This window comes from Cryptomeria japonica, chromosome 2 (assembly GCF_030272615.1).
Source record: "Cryptomeria japonica chromosome 2, Sugi_1.0, whole genome shotgun sequence".
In the NCBI taxonomy this organism is placed as follows: Eukaryota; Viridiplantae; Streptophyta; class Pinopsida; order Cupressales; family Cupressaceae; genus Cryptomeria; species Cryptomeria japonica.
The window spans coordinates 674,297,616-674,319,181 of NC_081406.1; the positions used below are offsets into that span (position 1 = coordinate 674,297,616).

Consider the following 21,566-nt stretch of genomic DNA (forward strand, 5'->3'; position numbering starts at 1 on the left):
GGTGAACCCAAACTCAGTGAGAATCTGCTAGAGCCAAATGGTCTTAGTCGCTGCATTAACAGCGCCTCGATACTCAGCCTCAGTCGAAGAGAGAGCAATAGCATGTTGCTTCTTGCTCTACCAACAAATGGGGCCCAAACCAAGGTGAAAACTATAACCAGAAGTAGACTTACGATCAACAAGATCGCCAGCCCAATCGGAGTCTGTGTAACCAACCAAGCGAAGTCATGTGCCTATTGCATAGTGAATCCCATAGTGATGTGTACCCTGGATGTAATGAAGGATGCGTTTGGCGGCTTTCCAATGAAGCTCATGTGGTTCCTGCATGAAGCGGGAAACCATGCCAACTGCAAATGAAATATCAGGGCGTGTATGAGTCAAGTAGATGAGACTACCCACAAGCTGACAATACAAAGTGGCATCAACTAGTGGAGAAGAACACTGAGCCTCAAGCTTGACTCTTGAAAGAAAGGGAGTCAGGGCAGGCTTACAATCAGCCATATGAAAGCATGCAAGTAGATCAAGAGCATACTTGGGCTGCGATAATGAAATCCCGAAAGGTGACTGTGAAATCTCTATCCCGAGAAAGTAGTGCAAAAGACCCAAGTCAGTCATAGCAAATTTGTCATGCAAAGTAGATTTGACCCTGCTAATGATGGATGAAGTACTCCCTGTAATGATCAAGTCATCAACATAGAGCACAAGTATCAAGTGAGAGTCATCCTGTCGCAAAATGTAGACATTTGGATCGGAATGACACTTGGTGAACCCTGCGGAGAGAACAAAGGAATCCATCTTGGCGTACCAAGCCCTGGGGGCCTGCTTAAGGCCATAGAGATATTTCCTTAGTCTACAAACCAAAGAAGTATCCTAGATGAAACCCTGTGGCTGCTCCATATAAATCTCCTCATCAAGATCACCATGAAGAAAAGAACTCTTCACATCCATCTGATGTACAGCCCAACCATGAGCTGCAGTAATAGCAAGTGTCAAACGAATGGAGTTCATCTTGGCTACGGGTGCAAAGGTCTCAGTATAGTCAACACCTACAACCTGAGAGAAACCTTTCGCAACAAGCTAAGCCTTATACTTATCCACACTACCATCCGCTGCAAACTTGGTCCGATAGATCCACTTACATCGAACCATCTTTCTCCCCTTAGGGAGATGGACTAGATCCCATGTGTTGTTCCTCATCAAGGAACTATACTCTTCCTCCATAGCTTGGTCCCACTCAGGAACCCCTGATGCTTCCCTAAATGTCTATGGATCGGAAGCGGTAGCAATGAATGCATGTGGAAGATCCTGATGTTGTGATCGAGTTCTCCATGTATCTGAAGGATCCCCAACAAGAGAACCCGTGGACTCAAGTGTCTGTCGAGCCCAACGAGGTCTAGGTGGAGGTGGAGAATGAGGCTCCTCAACTGCAAGTGGACCCTGCGGAGGTGTAACCTTGCGAGTCAGAGTTGAAGGAGTCTCATCATCTGAATCACCAACATCACTATCCACAATGGAGGAAGGTGGAGGAGGTAGAGAGGCTAAGCTAGGAGAGCTTTCCTCAAAGTGAACACTCCTCTCAATGAACACCTCATGTGTCTCAGGATCCATCAATCTATATGCCTTAACACCCTCAGGATATCCAACAAATATGCAAGGCCGACTCTGAGGTTCCAATGCCTTGCGTTTCTGCGGAGGTATGCGAGCCCATGCTGGACACCCAAAGACTCTGAAATGTCTCACAATCGGTTTCTTACCAGCCCAAGCTTCAAAAGGAGTAATACCTTGCAAAGCTTTGTGAGGAACCCGATTCTGGATGTGTGTGGCACAACTGATAGCCTCTGCCCAAAAGGCGGGATCAAGAGAACGTGCATGTATCATACAACTAGCCATTTCTTTGAGAGTTCTATTCTTGTGTTCTGCAACTCCGCTCTGCTATGGAGTGTATGCTACAGAATGCTGAAGATCAATCCCCTCAAATGTACAAAAATCCTCAAGTCTCTTGTTCACATATTCCCTTCCATTATCTGTGCGAAGAATCTTGTCCACTTTCCCTAATTGCTTCTCCACACGAGTCTTGAAGTCTTGAAATCTATCAAATACTTCGCTCTTATGAATAAGAAAGTAGACCCAAGTGAAGCGGGAGTAGTCATCAATGAAGGTGAGGACATAGCGGGCCTTACGAAATGAAGGTGCTGGAAATGGACCTGCTACATCGCTGTGAACAAGTTGAAGAACTTCCAAAGCTCTCCAAGCTTTCCCCTTATCAAACTTCTCTTCGGGATGCTTGCCCATGGAACAACCTGAACATATGCCCTCTGAAAAACTGATTTGAGGTAGACCTGTGACCATGTCTTTAGTGCTGAGCTTCTGAAGATAGCGGTAGTTGAGGTGACCAAACCGCTCATGCCATAGCTTACTTTCTGAATTTGAATGAGTAAGCAAGGCCCTAGAAGGTGAACTTGGCACAAAGTGGGAGAATGAATAAAGCCTTGAGTTGTCATTGACTTGTCCCACTGCTACCAAGGCATCATCATCAAGTTCCTTTACCACAACTAAATCTGGTGTAAACTCAACCTTTTTCCCATTCCCATAGTGAGTGATTTGGTAGATGGAGAGAAGGTTGGTAGACAAGTTAGGAACATAGAGAACATTCTCAAATGTTCCATCATCCATGTCAATTGAACCTTTCCCTTCAACCTCTACTTGTGTATCATCACTTATGTAAATGTGAGGTACGTTAGATGGCTCCAATGAAGAAAACTGCTCTTTTGTAGAACCCATGTGATATGAGGCACCCGAGTCAAGTATCCATTGTTGTGAAGAACCTGTTGTAGCCACAAATGCTTGCCCTTTTCCCTTAGACTATGAGGAAGAGGAAGGAGATGAATCCTTCTTTGTGTAGGCAGATGGCAAGTTGATGTTGTTTTTCTTGAGAAGATTAGTTAACTCATCAACTTGCTTTGCGTGGCATCGATGCTCATCATGACCATACTTCTTGCAATATGCACAAGTTGGTTTATCCTTCTTAGGTGGTGTCCCCTTCTTGGAATAGGATGAAAAATCGCCTTGTGATGGAGAGGATGATTGTCCTTTTTCCTGGTGTGGCTTAGACTTAGAGTGCTTCTTCTTTTTGTTGGAATCTTTTCCTTGACTTCCTTGATTCCCTTGATTAGCCACCAAAGCCTTGGACTTTGAAGACTTGAGAAACCCCATGTTCAACAACTTAGATTGTTCCAATATTAACATTTCTGTGAAAGCATCAAATGAAGGCATAACATAAGAACTCCCCACTGTCAAATGATGAGTTTGGAAGCTAGACACAAATGTTGCATATTCTGGTGCAAGCTTGTCCAACAAATTGAATATCAACTGAGCATCCTTTTTGTCAATTCCACAATCCTTAAGCTTTGCTCTTAGCTCATTTGCTTTGGTGACATAATCTTGGATTGTATCAAAACTCTTGGGATCCAAGTTGGTGAGCTCATTGTCAATCTAATAGCCTCTGATTTCATCAACTTGACCATACAATTTTTGAAACATATCCCAAGCCTCTTTGATTGTTTTACACTTCTCAATGTGAAAAATGAGGTCATTTGATACATACTTGCGCAAAGTTCCAAGAGCCATGCAATTCTTTGTGAGCCATTCTAACTGAGAATTTGGATCAGCCTAAAGATCAGGTGGTGTTGTTATTGTTCCATCTATGTAATGTGTGAGACCCTTTTCCATTAATTTACTCCATACTTTAATTTTCCATGATGCATAATTATGTGGAGTTAAAGGTGGAAATTTATTAGGACTCATTGCAACAAAAATGGAAAGAGCACAAAAAGAGGCACAATAACACAAGACACCCCCCCAAATTCACTCAATCAAAGAAACCCCCCCAAAAGTGATGATTTGGCACTTTATAATTAGTGCGTATACAATGGGCCACTTGCAAAAAATGGCAAAGTGGACTTCTGATTACAATTTTACAATTGCCTCAATAAGGCCAAAAGAGACTCAAACTGATAATGCAAGAGATCTAAACTAAGATCCAAGCACATTACAAGCACCTAATAGGCCAAATAAGACCAATGTCTAAAAGTACAATTTCCACTCAAAATCTCTGAAATCTTATCATAGATTATGAAAGTAGATGAAAAAAAATGCACTTTAAAAAAAAAACGGCACCTGAAAAGGAGGTCGTATGAGCTCAAACGAGGCCTTTGAAGTTGCAAAATTGAGGATTGGACAGGTACAACTAAGAGAATCCAAAAATTCTGAAACAACTATGCACCAAAATCAGAAAATAACCACACCACTGCGAAGATCACGAAATTTTAGCCCATTTCAAAAAAAATTGCACCAAAAAAGGAGCAAAAATGAGCAAGATATGGCCTTTCAAAGTTGGACTGCAAAACTGAAAAGCCCAATGGAGAGGGGGTCAAAAAATTTCAAAAGTCTACTGATGTGGCGCTGACATCAATAGTTTACTATCTTAAATTTGACGGCCATATGACCGTCATGAAAACTTCGCCTCCCTGCTGACTGGGCATCCGTACTGTACGGGCTGCTGACTATGCGCGGTGACTGTGCAGTTGTCTAGGCTACCATACGGATGACGTGGCACAATGACAAAGCGTACGATGTTGACCGTGGGCCAGTGGTCGCCTGCCACGTGGCGGACGCGGGTTCGTCAGTTTAGTGGACGCCGGCGGGAGGAAGGCGTCGCCGGAGAAGGAGATACCAGTGGGCCGAGAGCCGAGGGGGCCGGCGGCGGGCCTGGAAACGAGGCGGCTGGTGGCGGGACAGGAGCCGAGGTGGCCGGCGGCAGGAGCGTGGCGGCCGGCGGGAGTCGCAGAACAGTGAGCAGCAGATGGACACGGTGGCAGCGGGGTGCGGTGGAAGCTGGGAGGACTAGGCGCCGGTGTCGGTGAGCGGGGCCCGAGGACAAGTACGGGCGGCGGCGTACAATCTGTAGCGCCTGCAACACACGCAGAGTACTACAGAGTACGGGGGGTCTGCAGACCCCCAAATCCAACAAAAAAAAAAATATTTTTGATATATATATTTTTTTAATTTTATTTTGATTTTTTGATTTTTTGATTTTTTTTAATTTTTTTTTTCAAAAAATAATTAAAAAATTTCAAAATCCGAATGATAATAGCCAAAATGGGGAAAAAAAATTTCTCACCAAAATAGGTCGACTTTATAGTCGAAATTTATGGAAACGGCCTCCCAAATTCAACGGTGATGTCCAAATCGTTGTACGACACCCCCAAAAAATGAAGATCCCCAAATCCGAAAATAGAAGCCTCCAAAATGTCTCCAAAAAACTAATCAATGAAGCCCCAATAGCTCTGATACCATGTAGGATTTTGCCAAGATCAAGGGCACAATGAAAAGCATAAAAAGAGACAATAGAATGACAAGAACAAACTGTATTCTCATCAATATGCAAATGATCAACTGGATTAACCAATACAATGAATATAGGCCTGCTTATATAGGCAAGGCCATATGGATGTATGAGCACACAAATATGACATGTGGCTCAATGAGAAACAAGGGTAGGTAAGAAATACTAGGGGTAGGTAGGAGAAATAATATAATATTCCACAAGAGGTGGATGACCCACCGAATGTGGAGTGTAATAGCAAAATAAGACCACAAAAGGTGGAATTTATCCTACAAGCTTTATCCCTATGTGCACACTTCCCTAAGTGTCTCAAATCCAAACTACGAAGAGATGCATTATCCTAAGTTAAGTAAGTGTAATAATATCCAAAATGAATATTTATTTACACCAACAGAGTGCAATTTCTTCATTTTGGTGTGTTTGTTCATTGCTTGGTTTTGGATGGTGAGTAAGAGTCTTCTCATAGGTCCTCATATGTTTGTGATATGCTTTGGTAGGTTGAATGTCCATAGGACCATGCATTTGCTCAATTTTGGCTTGTAAGCCCTTGTAAGCCTAAAATGACATAATCATGCATTTTGATGTAAAATATCTTGAATAGCCTTGTTTGGCATTGGGACATGTTAAGGTAGTGGTTTTTAGTCATCCTAGATGGTTTGGAGAAGGAAAAAATGCATGTAATGCAAAAATGCACTTTTTGGCAAAAGTTGTCAAAGTTGTTTGACAACTTTTTGCAACGTTGAGCAACTTTTTGCAACTTTGAGCAAAGGGTTGGTTAGGAAACCGATGGAGAGTTAGTTAGACCAAAAATGGCATATAAATTCCCTGAGCATAAATGTAGTAAGGCTGGTGAACGCTTGGAGAATTTTTTAATACAATTTGGAGACCATTTTCAATTTTTACCTTGTGTTTTCTAAAAATTAGAGCAATAGTCTGTACTTCATGGATTGATTGCATTTCTGTTCTTTGATCATTTTTTTTTCCATGTTCTTGTAATGCTCAAGAATAATTTTGGTTAGTTTTGTTGCAGGTTTGAATTGAGTTCTTAATTTTGAAAGCTCTTGGCCTGAGTAAGGGTTTGAGAGGCCCAAACATGGTTCCAGCTTGAAGTCCTTTGAGTTCTTCTCAATAACCCTTGGGACTCAAGCCATGTAACCTTTTTACAATGTACATAGTCTTTTTTTTCATTTGGAGTTCATTGAAAGGCCAATGAGCATCATTTCCTAGGCGAGCTCAGTCATAGCCCGGTTAAGAAATGAGTGAAATTATGCCAATGCTTGCAGGGATGAGCATGGTTGAGCAGGGTTGGAGTTGCAGAGTGTTTGGCATGAACAAGTGGGGTGTGGCAGAGCATATGTGTGATTTTGGAGGTGTGGCAGATCAGGGAAGACACCGAACCCTTGAAAGAAGACCAAAAAGAGCCTAAAACCCCTTAAAACAAGCCATTCTCGGGTTTCATACCTATACAGTCAGACTGAGATTTCTCAATCCATAAATCTTGAAGTAATTCCAAAAGGGTACTCAGATCACCAAAGAGTTTGTTGGGGTCTTTGGGGAAATTGTGAGCAAATCCACAAAAACTGGTTAGGTAGGGCTGATTGGGGCTCTAGGGCTACTAGGCCTAGAAAATGGGGAAAGGAAGGAGCAATGGGGAAATGGATCAAACCCAAAATCAAAACTAGTTATTGGCCTTGGAAAACCTCACGAATACCTACTACAACCTCTGCAAGCATTTGTTAGGAGTTTGATAGTGTAAGGTTGGATTTACCCTTGTGAATCTCAACCATGCCTGAGCAACCAGTGACCACATCTTGATTAGGAGCACTCCTAGAGAGTTTGGATTCCTAATTTGATTGATAGACCAGAGAATAATGAAGGGAGCCCACTAAGATAACACTTGACTTCCCTTTGATAAAGGATTGACTCTCTTTGAGTATACCTCCCCATCACATCATCATCAACAGAGGGTGGCTCATTAGTCGAGTCAATAGCATAAATAGTCAAATGATTCAGGGTGGCATTCTTCCACCAAGTAGCCACCCCCTTGTGACATGAGAGGGATAAATCCCATGCTAATGACTTGTTGCAAAATATTTTCTGCAGCGTAAGGGGAGGCCCTCAAAATCTAGTGGTTGGGTCCAAGGCATGTCCCCAACCATAAGGACCACATCCCCAAGGAGGGGTGAGGAATTTTCAATATCCACCAAGATACGATCAAAGGTGGAATGACCCATAGAAGTTATCGCATCATCAACCATAAAAAAATGACCAATAGAGTTGTCAATGACCTCATAGAAAGATTGTTCCCAAAAGTGGAGAGGAAGATTTGGAAGTCGAACCCAAACGAGACGCACATTGAGTAGTTCAGTAAGGAGATTGAAGAAGGTAGTCCAAGGATTAACAAAGAGGGAATGAACTCCCCAAGCTCACATCTTGCCCAAAATCTGGTCACAATCAGAAGAAGATGTAAAATAAGCAATGAAAAAATCTTTAGCACAAGGAAAGAATTCAATATTCTGATCAACCAAAGGCTTCCATGAGTTACTCACCCAAGAATGAAGATCTAGTAAAGAAGGCCAAACACACCAAAGCATAGCTTTGGTAAAACCCAATGTTTTCCAAAACGCTTTGTCCACAAACCAACACAAGGGAGGACTTGGCACAAGGAAGAGGATGAACCCCTCTGGAGGGCTGGGCAATAGATCTGGTCACATGAGCAAAGTTGCGCTTCCCAGCAAAGGAAGGTCGAGGTAGAACATTAGCATCCATAGTAATTTTTCCAACAACATCACCCAGTCGAGAGGAATCACCAATAACTCAAGTACCAACATTCCCAACATCACCCACAACTAGGGGGGTGTGGGCGCAGAAGGGTTTACACCAGAAAAAATCCCACGGGGAAAAATAGAATCACCATCCACCCAAGGAGCAGAGTGCTCGAAAGTAGTATCTACGACAACCCCAAAAGCAACAACCACACCATGGTCCATGGCATCACCATCCACACTTGGTCTACCAATTGATTTCATGTTTTTTTATTAAAATTGCAATGTTAACTAGGGTGTCGACCCTTAACATATTCAGAGACTATCAAAAAGAAAAAACTAACCAAGGGAGCAAGCCCCCCAACAACAAGGTCAAACAGGCAAATAGGGAAGCTTGTTAGACCAAAAAACTAACTAGGCCCAACTCAAGGAGGGGAAGAGACACCCAAGCCTTGAAAGGGAGAGGTTTGGACAAGGGGGGAGGACCTCCCCTTCCACTTGCAATGAACCATAGTCCAGGTGATACATTCATTAGGACCAAGAGAGATCAAGTGGGAGTGATTTTGTAGGGTTGTGATCAGAAGAAGTTGTAGAGTGTTGTTGTAGAACCACAACAGGGTGTTGTGAAACTGCGACAAACTACTACAGGGGAACAACAAAAGGAGCATAGATAGTAGAGGTATCAACATCAAGAGCAGATGCAGAAATAGGTTGTTGAGGCAGATCAGTACCAGAAGCAGGCTCAACAGAAGTAGAACAGGGCTACAAAACAACAACAATAGTAGTGAGAGAATCAGTAAAAGGTTCAACAACAATGAGAGGCTCTTCATCACGGGAGGAAACATCATCCTCATGAGAGGAGATAGCAAAATCCAACACATTGATAGTCAAATGGTCAATGGTGGCATCTTTCCACCAAGTAGCAGCACACCTGTGACGAGGGAGAGAACAGTCTGAAGCAAGATGTCCTGTTGAGAAGCATTTTTGACAGAGGAAGGGCAGGCCCTCATAATCTAGTGGTTGAGTCCAAGGCCTATCCCCAACCATAAGAACAACATCCTTAGGGAGAAGTGAGGAGATGTAAATGCCAATTAAAAAGTGAGCAAAGGTAGAGTGCCCCATAGAAGATGTGGCCTCATCCACCTTCAAGAAACAACCAATGGAGTTGCCAATGGCCTCGTAGCAAGAAAGTTCCCAAAAATGGAGAGGTAGATTAGGAAGGTAGACCCATATTGGACACACAAACAATGATTCAGTAAGGGGATTAAAAGAGGTTGTCCAGGGCTTGACAGAGATAGAGTGATCTCCCCAAGCCCACAACTTGTCCAACACCAAGTTTTTATCCAAGGAAGAAGTAAATGATGCAATGAAAAAACCTTTCGCACAAGGAAAGAGCTCTATGTTGTGAGAAACTAGGGGTTTCCAAGAGTCACTCACCCAACGATGGAGGTCTAGAAGAGAAGGCCAAAGCCCAAAAAATTTGCACACCAATGCATTACTCTGATAGAAGTCAATATTATCCACAACATCTTGGCCACAAATCACAACAGGGGAGGATTTGGCACAGGGAAGGGGACGAACCCCCTTAATAGTAGCAGTCCTAGCCGCATGAGCATAACTTCTTCCACCAGTAAGAGGAGGAGGTATGGGTGGGACCAAGACCTGGGCATCCACACCCCCACTTGCAATAGCAGTAGCCGAAGAAAACCCTGCAGCAGCGCCCTCAGCAATGGGATGAACCCCCAACCCAGCTCCCACGAGAGGAGGGGGAAGGCCAAAGCCAGCCAAAGTTGTGCTAGGAGAGCCATCAACCACAAAAGCTAAACTAGGAAGAATCGACACAGAGCAGGAGGGCGCGGGAAGGTCGTTAGCAACCCCTACACCAAGAAGGGGGGGAAATCTGTGGACAAGGGCACGTGAGCAGAAAAGGGCACCATCGGAGCAGAGGCCCACACGCCATTCCTGGCATCAACAATAGTTGTTAAACATCACTACAAGACTAAAATACAATAAGCAAAGAAAAATGCAACACTACATAGAATAGCAAAGAAAAATATAACACTACAAAAAATAGAAAAGAAAAATACAACACTACATAGAATAGCAAAGAAAAATACAACACTACATAGAATAGCAAAGAAAAATACAACACTACATATACCAAAATTTAATGGTTATAGAGATAATGAATAAGATTTTGATGCAAGAATCAAGAATTATGTTTAAAGGCACTAGCTTAGAAAAAACATTTTGCACAAAGGTAATTTAAAGACTTAACAATTAATCACCTACATTAGCCCTTGTTATTAAATCTAATCAAGTAATAAATATTTAATAATTGATCACATATATTACTCGTGGTTAACAATTGTAATCAATCACCCACATCAACACTTGTTTATAAAATATTTAGTAGCATGGATTGGTAATAAGCCATTTCTTGAACATCTTAATTTTTTTTTTTGTAATGCTTAAGTTTGTATTCTAAAGGAAAATACAACTAAGTTAGATCATAAAGTAGAGAAAAACATATTTATTGGGTATGGTGAAAGTATAAAATCATATATGATTTGGAACACTAAAATAAAGAAGAATAAAATGTCATAAAGTAATCTATACATAAGTTGAAAATCCTCTATCCAATAAAAGAGCTAGAAAAGACACAACTTGAATTAAAATATGGATAATCTATACATAAGTATAATTATTAGAAGGTGAACTAGAAGAGGAAGAACCTTATACGTCAATCTTAAAGAGATTTCTTTGAGCAAGAAGGCAACAAAAATGTTAGTCTACTTGGTTTTCATTTTCCTTCCACTTGTCATAGTCTATTCCTTCCACTTTTTATAATCTATTCACCAATTGGGCATTCCATTTTGGCTCCATTATCTCCATTCAAAAATCAGGTTATGATATGTCATAACACTCATCATAAGTCATTCAATAAGTGTAACTCCCTATTACAACTCTTTTTTGTGTTCTAGATGGTTTTACATTTCAATGTAGGAGGTCCAACTTTTGAAGACCATTAGGGTCTTTTTCCCCATAAATTGCATTTAGATAAAAATAAATAAAAATCGATGTAATAGGCATCCATGGAAGTGGTGCCAAACAACCCGAATTTTTTATTTTGGCCCAATTCCAACTTCATAGCTTTGAAATTGTTTTTTTATGTCTCAAAGCCCATTTTTTTTTTTAATATACTTAACATTAGGAGCAAGGTTGAGACATATTTTCTAACATTAGATCGTGTAATTATTAAACACATTGTAGGAGCAAATGGAGTATCAACATCATCAACTAATTAGTAGGAACTAAGAAACCCTTAGAATCGTAACATAATTTAAATATTTCTATACTCATTTACTTTGCCAAATCATCTACAACATTCTACAAAGTGTCAAATTATCCCAGGATCACCTTCCCATCCTCTACCGCATCATGAAAAAAATTGTGTAGAATATCAATATGCTTTGTCCTCGCATAAAAGGTTAGACTTTTTGCTAAACATATGACACTATTACATAGAACTATAATAGCCCCTTGACTTAGTCCCACATTTCAACACAATTGCTTAAACTAAATGGATTCCTTATGAACATGAGTATATTCCATGTGCTTTGCTTTTGTAGTAGACAAAGCGACCACAACATGTCACTTGCTCATCCAATTGATGGCACCACCAAACATCGTGAAAACATATCCATTATTGGATCTCATGTTGTCAACATATCAATCCCAATTTGAATCCACAAATAGTCATTGAGTATCAATCCCCTACAGAATTATCATGATAATAAATGGAGTACTCAAAGGGACCTAAAAATACTTGAAGACCCTAGAATTATTTTTAGTATTAGATCCCAACTTGTAATATTGTGAGCTCTAGTTTATGTACTTTCTCATTTGATTGATGTGTGCTTGATACATAGTTGTTTAAGTGCTTACCATTGTTGACATTTTTATTATCTAATATTCTAATGGCAATTGGTGTGTTGTTGGAAAGGTATTCAAAATCTCTTCATAGATATCCATGTAGTTTTTCTAGAATTTTATTTAGGTATCTTTTACTTAGTTTGTTGTTATTTCACATTTTGGTTGATTACTTGGATATAATGACACCTAAAAATGTTTTGTTTGCATGAGATGGTTTCATTCTAGAACATGATTTTTTTAAACATTGTAAGCATCTATTGAATGCACATATTCATTTGGAAACACTATAAGATAATTACTACATATTGTACATGAAATTTGGAGATCTTGCATATCATGTTCTACTCCTTTTTTATACTTTTATTGTTTTATAAAGTGTCATGGAGTTTGTTGTGTGCACTTTTTTATTTGCTATCATAACCTTGTCTACCTTCACATGAATGTGCCTTATTATACATATTATTTTTATAGTTGCTAATAATATGTTTTACATGTTTGTACATTGTTTCTTCTTTGTAGTACTATATTGTGACACATAATTTCATTGGCCTATGATACCTCTCCTTATCAATATTGTGGGGCATTACCCCATTTTCAACTAGCCCAATTTACACAAACCATATGTGGTACATACACATCATGAATTTTAGTAATTAAATCAACATCACAAGATGGATCCCGAAATACAATGCTCAATGGGCATGAACACAATATCCTCATTGGGATCAATCACCAATAACATAAACAAGAAATCATCACTGGGCACACAATCACCAAAGGTACAAACATAGCATCTTTATTGGGTTAAATCACCAACAACACAAACAATACCCACTCACAAGAAAACACACAAAGGCGCAAGGATAATATGCTAGAGATGAGGCAAATAGTGTGATTACAAAGCTCGAAGGGATGGCTAAGTGGATTTGGGTATGATCAACCTATCATGAGGAACCCGACCTAGAGTTTTCAATGCTCCTAAAGTGAGCATGCATTTTATGCTCATATTGAGCCTATACTAGCACTCCAACTATGCCATAAGAATCCTTGTCTTGGTGAAATTTATTTAGCCAATGCCATTAGTTATAATTTAATAAGAATAAGAAAAATTTGACACGAGATATCCATAGGCTATTTTGTGTCCTGACAAACATTGGGAGACACTCCACTATGAATCTCTAGTACCTTCAGCCTAGGTTCATTATGACTCATCACAATTAAGTGTGGCATAAAAAAACAAGGCACATAAAAATGACATAAAATTTTGGCTCAAAAATATTTTAAATGTGATCCTTACAAAAATCCATGGGGAAGTAATATTTTTGCCCATTTGAAAACACCTAAAAGAATGATTTCAATTTAATTATGAATGCAAAAACCAACAATTTAAATGCAAACTCCAATAATGGAGCTTCAATTTTTCACAATTTTTAAAACCCATATTTTTTTTAAATGAAAAGTGTCATTTTGCATCATTTATGAACAACTTGTTCATACATTAAAATTCAAATTTTGAGCATTTTTTAAATTTTGGCATTTTGAGGGTATAGTTTTTTCTCAAAAAAAAATCAAATTAATTTAAATCTACTATAATTCTTGAAAATGAATCCTATGAGAGAATTCTTATGCTCCCTTAAGGGTGAGCGTGACATCCAAAACAAGAAAGAGCTCAAGAAATGGAGAGGGGGAGCCTCAAAATTAGATGCACATCAAACACACGAAAACTTACAAATTTACTAATTTGTAGAAGGGAAGATCACATGTGCAAGCACAATATATTTCCCATCCCAATCCATTCATCTCCCAAGACATTCATATTCAGTACCGCCCAATTTTTCCATTTTCAAATTTTAACCAAAGGGACATTTTGGAGAAATTTTCTTCACAAAATATAGATGAACCCAATAAAAGACTTCTCTTTTTTTTTCACCTTTTTTTGTCATTTTTTATTTTTATATTTTCCTTATTATCTTTTATTCATTTTTATATTCTTTTCCAAAAATACATTTGAGCATAATATGACATTCAAAATCAATTCATTATGTGCTCAATTTTATAAAATGACTAAATCAAGCTTTAACCATTGCCCACTTGAAGGATTTTTTTTTTTAAATAAGTTCATTTTTTCCTCTTTTTCCCAAAACATTGGAAATATTCTACTAGATGACATAAGCAATTATTTCATTCCTAAATTTTCATTTACAAGAAATAAGGAAATCAAACCAAACAATTACTGGTAACTCATAATATAAACGAACTTTGAAATCGCCTTTGATTTGGAATTGGTTAACAATGGGTCAAACATGACAAATAACATACTTGATTCAAGTATGATTGGGGAAAACAATAAGGAGGCCCAATGTGGCATCTTTGAAATAAATACCATTGGGGAATAACTCAGACCTATGTAGTCAGGTGGAAAAATAACCATGTACTTATAACCACTCGACATACATGTCAAGCATACCTACTTAATATATAATAGTTAGAGCATAGTATAATCACCCAATAGGGTACAACATCATAAAAATGTAAATATTTGTGCATCTAAATGACATAAAATCATGATAATATTCATTGGAAACATGGAATATAATATGCATGTCCACGAACTAAAGCATGATGATAACTTAGGCATTTAAGCATCACACACACGTCTCAAGAAATACCACAACAACATAAATATATTGTCCTCACAACAAACTTGGAACAATGTCATACATGTATCTCAATGTAACAACACCAGCAACTTACATGTTGAAGAACCTCATCTTGAAACATGCAGAAGGTCCAAACACACCATGTAGTGAATGAACAAAACCACAACCAAAACTTAAAATGAAAATGGTGAAGTTGAAACACAACCAACACCCAAAAGCAATAATAAAAAACGCAGCCTATGCATCCCCCAATACATAGTTGAAAAATGATGTCAAGATCCACACATCTCAAGGTTACAGATGGGAAGAGAATTACACCATTCTCAATATGTTGCAGGAATCTATATCAAGACTTGGTAATGAATTCTATGCATTCAATCTTGGTCAAAGTTGTGATTCTTGAAAACACGTTGTCCTTAAGAAGAATAAATTGCTCTTCATCCAATTATGGTCCTTCACTAACCTCTTGACGAGAATTATCAACCTCAACCAACAAACTTCCTATCTCCAACAAAGATGCCAACTAAAATGGAAATCCCTCATCATTTATTCTCTCAAAAGCCATGGGCCTTGAAGTAGCTACCTCTTCGAAGTGAAAACCCTCTTGATGTCTATACAATAAAGTAAAATGTTGAAGAAATACATCAACCTCTCAGAAGAGTCTCTCAACTTTTTTATCAATCATCCTCTAAACAATTTAAGTGAATTGGCCACCTTCAACTTATTCTTATGTAGATTCTTTGAACAACCTTTTAAATGTAAAAAATAAGTCATTTGATGCAATATCATCTTAAACATAATTGATGCCTACTTTCTTAGAAGAAAATTTTGGATCATTAATTTGTTAAAAAAGACTTGTGAGACCTTCTCCTCTAATATAACATATGATATGCTTGTGTAGTTCCTTCTGTGTCAATATAAAAGGTTGTTCCTCTTTGATAAATAATCCTTTCTCCTCATAGAACTTTAGCAATTCTCACGAGGTTAATTGAAAATCTAACTCATTTTTATGATTTGTTGATGTAGGCACAAAGAGGTAATCTCAAGGATGAGATACCATTGGTGGATTATTCCATGAAATCTCCATGTTGTTTCCTCTTTTTTTTCTCCTTACCCTTTCTTGGCTTTCTAAATCCACAAGTACACATAATCATTGAATACTTGTCTATATAGATCATTCAATTCTTTATTACAAAGAGGTTCATATTAGAAATATAATAATATTTGATCACAAAGTCATGATTGGGCTCATCTTGAAGATAACACAAAGAGGTCCATATTAGAAATATTTGATCATAAAGTAATGATTGGGCTCATCTTGAAGATAACACTAATGCAATATGTAGTTAATTAAATACTAAATTCTTAATTTGACATCTATTTTAAGTACCTAGATTTGCTATCGCTAGTCACTTACAATTGTCATGTCTTCCATCATTGCTATGTCTCCTTCACATAAGATCATCAGCAATATGCCTATTTTAACATTCATGAAAAACAAGTCTTGCATTAAATCTTTTTAGAGGTGCAACAAATATTAAAAAGAAGTGATAAAAAAACCATTGAAGAACTTATAATTAAAACAATTATAAGGTACAACACACTTGGTTGAATCCATTAGCTTATTGGATTATCCTTCATGAGATATTTCTAATAATACCTTTATATAGAACTATCAAATATAGCCATTCAAATTGTATCTCAAAGATTTTCTTCCAATGCCAAAGGTTTCCTTGAGGCATCTTAAGGAATAGATTGTTAATCCCCATACTCGGTAATGTACAATTCTTAACTGCCATCGTTAGAATGCACCATGACAAATTAGAAGCTATGAGCAAGAGTATATATTCTATTGATCTCCTAGCGTTTATACCCACTATGGAGACTACTTTAACACATAAAAGAGTGCCCAATCAGAAGCTTGGTCCAATGGCAATTCCTCCACCATATCTAGTAGTGACAACACATACACTAATATACTTGGTAAGTGGGTACAATGGAGGAATATATCATAGATTTTCCCCTTAACTTGTTACTGGCCAAGAAAGAATCCAGATCTGGTAGCATCCCAAAACCTAGTCTATAAACCCTAGCTCAAGAGTGAGTTTCTTAATTTGAGATTGTCTATGATTGAGTGGAGGCAATGCCTTCACAATTCACTACACTCATTTTTATTAACAAACAAGTGTTGAGATTATGGAGCATTATTTTACATTCCACTTATCTAATACAATTTAATAAACTATTACAGATTTTTTTCATTTGTAATCCACTTTCTCAACTTTTACTGTTCTTAGTTGCAACATGTTTTGGATGATACCATTCTATTGTACATGGAGCATTCATTCGGCTGCCATATCAGTTTTCAAATTCTTGAAAAAAATGGGAAACTAGGATAATCACATCTGTTAATCGATCTTAATATTTCTGGAAAGCAAAAGCATCATCAATAAATATCTGTATGAGAATCAGGCTTCTTTTTATTAATATTTAACTTTGTTTTGATCTCTTGTAATTTTTTAACAAAGAAAGGTACTGTTAAGTTTTTTCTGGAGTAGATTGTGTTGGAGATTTTTGTTTTGGATCACATTCTGTGATCCATCATGAGGATGATAATAGAGACCATAAGAAAATAAAAATCATAATTACCAATAATTATCATTAGAAATATGGTATAGTCATAATCACCAGATAGAAAAAACCTTTAAATGACAATCTCTAAAAGTTTAGATGAACTCATACCAAGAAAGACAAAAGGTTGCACTCTCTTTTGTTCATTGATATCTAATCAACCAATTACTAACACAAGATGAAAAAGATAAAACATTTAAGAAACTTATATAGAAAATTTCCCAATTTTCCAGGGTGGCTTCCCAGAGATGTATAATAATGCTAGGAAACTTCACCTAAAACTTCTTGCATCTGGAGACATCTCTACATGCAATTGCGAAGCAGGCCAAGAGTGGGGACGACCACTAAGTGTAGGATACAAGTTAATGACATCAGATTTACGCAATCCATTAATACTGTTCTTTCTTGTTTCTGGATTCGATTGTGTTATTATTTTTTTCATCAAGTTTCCAAGTAACTATGGTGTTTGGTTTAACTACCAAAGAATTCCCAAATATATATTGTTCCAAGAAATGTTGAGCATGTCTTGGCATCAGTTATCATGTTTAGAACTGTTTAAACCAAAATTAATTCTGAGAAGAAGCAAGGAGAAATTTCTTTAGCTGCTGGTTGAATTTGTTAGCTTTCTCCAGGTGAACTGCATGACCCGCATTGCTAAACACAACTAGTTCTGGCTTGTCTTCCAAATGCCTGGCATATTTGAGCCGAGTCAATGTGATCAGTAAAGAGTATCAAACAAATAACTAACAATGTACATATGTGCAAAAGTTTAGAGTTCAAACCTCTTTAATCTGTTTCCCAGCTCTAGTGGAAATATCTGATCATGTTCACCCCAGATCAATAGTGTTTCCTGCAGGGAAAGTGATAAAATTCTTTTTTTGTATGAAAGTGAAATATAAAGCAACACAAGCTTTGCTCTTTGCCTTAGCACAATCAAGTCAAGAATGCAAAACAAGAAAACGGAGTATGGATCGACAATGTTTCTGTGGTTTATAAAATGCTTGAATCAAATTCCATCTATCTTGTAATTGACTGCAAAACATGCATGGCCCTGTCAGGCATGGCTATATGTTGATCACTGAAGATAAGCTGTAACATAAGTTGGCTACAGTTTTGGTTCAATACTTTTTTAAGTATTTATCAATATACTTCACATTTTCAGGAAAGAAATGCTTGGATACAAAACGTGTATAGGTTGCTATGGATACAAAGGGATGAGATACCTAAAACTCTTTAGTAACTACTAACAACCAAATACAAAAAACCACAAGTTTTGGACATTGGCCACCTTCAAAGATTAGAATAACCTTTAAGAAAAGAAAGATGAGACCCATTTTGTCTCGTGAAAGAAATCTCTCTGTTTAATTTATTGGCTAACACATTTCACAATACAAAAATCTAAAAGAGGAACTTCTTGTTCTATCTTATGTTTTACCTGAGGTATAACAGGAAGATCAGAAGCTTTTTTGCCCGCAATCAAGTGGTTGACCAACTCAATCCTCTCCTCTCTTCTGTCTATAACCATTTTCTATAATACAAGACAAATCAGAAACTTTGCAGATGAATCAAAGTTGCATCCAAGAGAACATTCTAAAATACATTAGAAGCAAACTAAAAATGCTCAATAAGTTGAACAAATGCAAGCAAAACAGAGAGAAATAACCAGACTTACTACTATGAAATCTTTGAGTAAACATGAAGGGACCATTTTAGGAGCCTTGAAAAAGGACATCTTCATTAATGTCTTCAGATTGGTAGCAGTCTGTGGCAGTAAAATATTTACAGCAGTCTTCAAGTCAGATATTTTGAAAAGCCCTTCCTGCAAATCTTTCTCTTCCAAACAAACTCCAGAAGCCACAAGAACCAACTTCTGAACTGCATCTGGGTACATATGTGCTAAGCTGTAAGCAACAAAGCCGCCATAACTTACTCCTACCACATGGAACTTGGTAACTCCTAAATTTTGTAACATTTTCATTACACATTGCGCTTGAAACATTTCTGTCCTCTCAGGCCTTGTTGTAGAAGACTTTCCAAAAAATACGAGATCTGGAACATAGATATTGAAGTAGACACTAAAAGGGCGAATCTGAGCACTCCACTGCCACATTGCATTGGCCCCTAGGCCATGAATGAGCAATAAAGCAGGTTTGTCTGTGACCTTTTTGGGAACCCAACAATGCATTGTGGTTCCATCACCCAATTCCATAAGTTTTGACTTCAATCCAGCACTCAAAAAGGATATACGGTAACATTGGTCTCTAAAATCTGTGAAACTAAAGCAGCCTGCCATAGTGCAGAGACCGGAAATTAAAGTGACCGGGCTTTTATTACAAAAGATGGAATCTACACTGTGTTGAGATTCAATGCATAAGAAACGAGCATATTGCCCTGATATTAGAAGCTCAATCCATATGAGGGCATTCGTGCATCACTAAGAAATTCCCATGAGAATTCTGAAATTGCAAACCATGCTTTTTGTTAGAGTTCAATAGCAAAACACAATAATGTCTCTGCCTCCAATTTAGAGTAGTATAAATATCAAAATATTACAGATTGCTCATGACAGGAACTTGCAAGTATAAGCAGTTGTAGTATAATTGTGCAAAAAAATAAAAGGAGTTCAGTCGAGTGTCTCTGGGGTTCCGGACATAAAGTAAAGTTAAAATTGCAAATTCAATTCCAGTTGCAGGAAATGCTTACATGACAACCTGGACTAGATAAACCTAAGCTTAGCACTAAATGAAGATATGGAAAATTGCAGTTGTCGAAACTCCTACATTCATGCAAACCTATGAGCCTAAATCGCTGGATGTACGGAATAGACCTGAGCCAAATCTAATGGTCACTTTACTAACAAATGTGAAGTTGAAGGATGACTAGGTAGGGAGGGAATTGCTGAGAAATTCCTGTAAAGACAAGCAATACCTCAATTCTAGCCTTGTGAAACATCCTCTAGGGCTAGGGCGATTCCTTCCACAACTAAGGAGCAACTTCCAAATCCTAATAAGGGTATGTGATCTTCAGGGGTGATTCTAATTTGTATTTGTTCCAAATCACCAATTGTCTGCCGCCCGGACCCCTCACTCTAGGGAAAGAAAAATTCCAGCTTTTGATCAGAATAGCCCAGATAAGCAGTGAATCAGAAGTAGGGCAAAAAGTATGAATCCATAGTCATGGAGGGTCTCCTATTACAGAGGAGTCTTTGGATAAACCAATACCACCATGATTGAAAATTGGGTCACAAGGTACAACATTAAGAGCAACCCAATTAACCTTTAATTGAAGATATACAAAAATTCATATCACTAAATCTCCATTCAGGAAAGAATTCCTTCATTTAAACCATGATGTTTCTGATTGTCTCAAACCTGGAAGGCCTTTTGGTTTGCAGAATCACTAGAAGGCCTCTTAGTTTGCAACTTTGCAGAATGATACTTTCTCATCAGATCATACTGTAGCTGTGAACTATTCCAACTTCTGACCTTCAGGCTGTCTGGTCTCCTAATTTTGTTGGGCAGGAGGTTGTGTCCAACAGGAAAACTCCAAACAGGATACTTATTAGCCGGGCTGGAAACCCATAGTACTGGTACAGGTGGTCTCGCAGAGACTCTTTTTTTCGTTTAAGTTTCTAATTCGTACGGGAGATTGTGAATTAAGGAGTCTTGTTTAATTGGTCTAATAGAAATAAGGTTTTTCAGATTGTGATCTTTCAAATTTTAATTAATATATAAAATTAAATTGATTATTTTATAAAATTTAAATATATTATAAAAGTAATTTTCTTCATTCTAAATAAAGATATGTTCAAATTTTTGTTTTTGTTTTTTTGGAATGGGGAAAACCAAATTGAAGTTGTATTCTTGACCTTGGTTTAAAGGTATTATAATGTAACATATATTTCAACCTTACATGCAAGGAATATATTTTTATAATTGGAAAGCTTTTAATGCTTTTTCTTTTATCTTTTCTTTTGGACTGGATTTTTTTTTTTTTTTTTTTTTAATCTAGTTTTCAAAGTATTTAAGAAGACATTTGATATATCTAGTTTTTTTTATGGTTATATTAAAATTATTGTATTAATAAATAATATTATATTAATTTGAAAGCTCTGATTTTATTAATTTTGAGTATATACAAAATGAGGGTGTTTGATATATCTTTAATTGG

At 37.7% G+C, this 21,566-nt stretch overlaps 1 protein-coding gene across 2 annotated transcripts; it reads right to left on the bottom strand.

Annotated features, from left to right (window-relative positions):
• Positions 1-17,577: 17,577 nt before the first annotated feature.
• On the bottom strand, positions 17,578-21,058 carry LOC131060604 (uncharacterized). 2 transcript variants are annotated; one of them, XM_057993905.2, is made up of 5 exons: positions 20,768-21,058; positions 19,069-19,852; positions 18,832-18,924; positions 18,179-18,246; positions 17,578-18,086 (listed from the first exon to the last, which is right to left on the bottom strand). In XM_057993905.2, the coding sequence occupies exons 2-5, from the start codon at positions 19,687-19,689 to the stop codon at positions 17,963-17,965; spliced, it is 906 nt and encodes a 301-aa protein (XP_057849888.1). In that variant the 5' UTR covers positions 19,690-19,852; positions 20,768-21,058; the 3' UTR covers positions 17,578-17,962. The 2 variants fall into 2 exon arrangements, with proteins under 2 accessions (XP_057849888.1, XP_059072821.1); XM_059216838.1 differs by having other exon boundaries at positions 19,069-21,058.
• Positions 21,059-21,566: the final 508 nt, after the last annotated feature.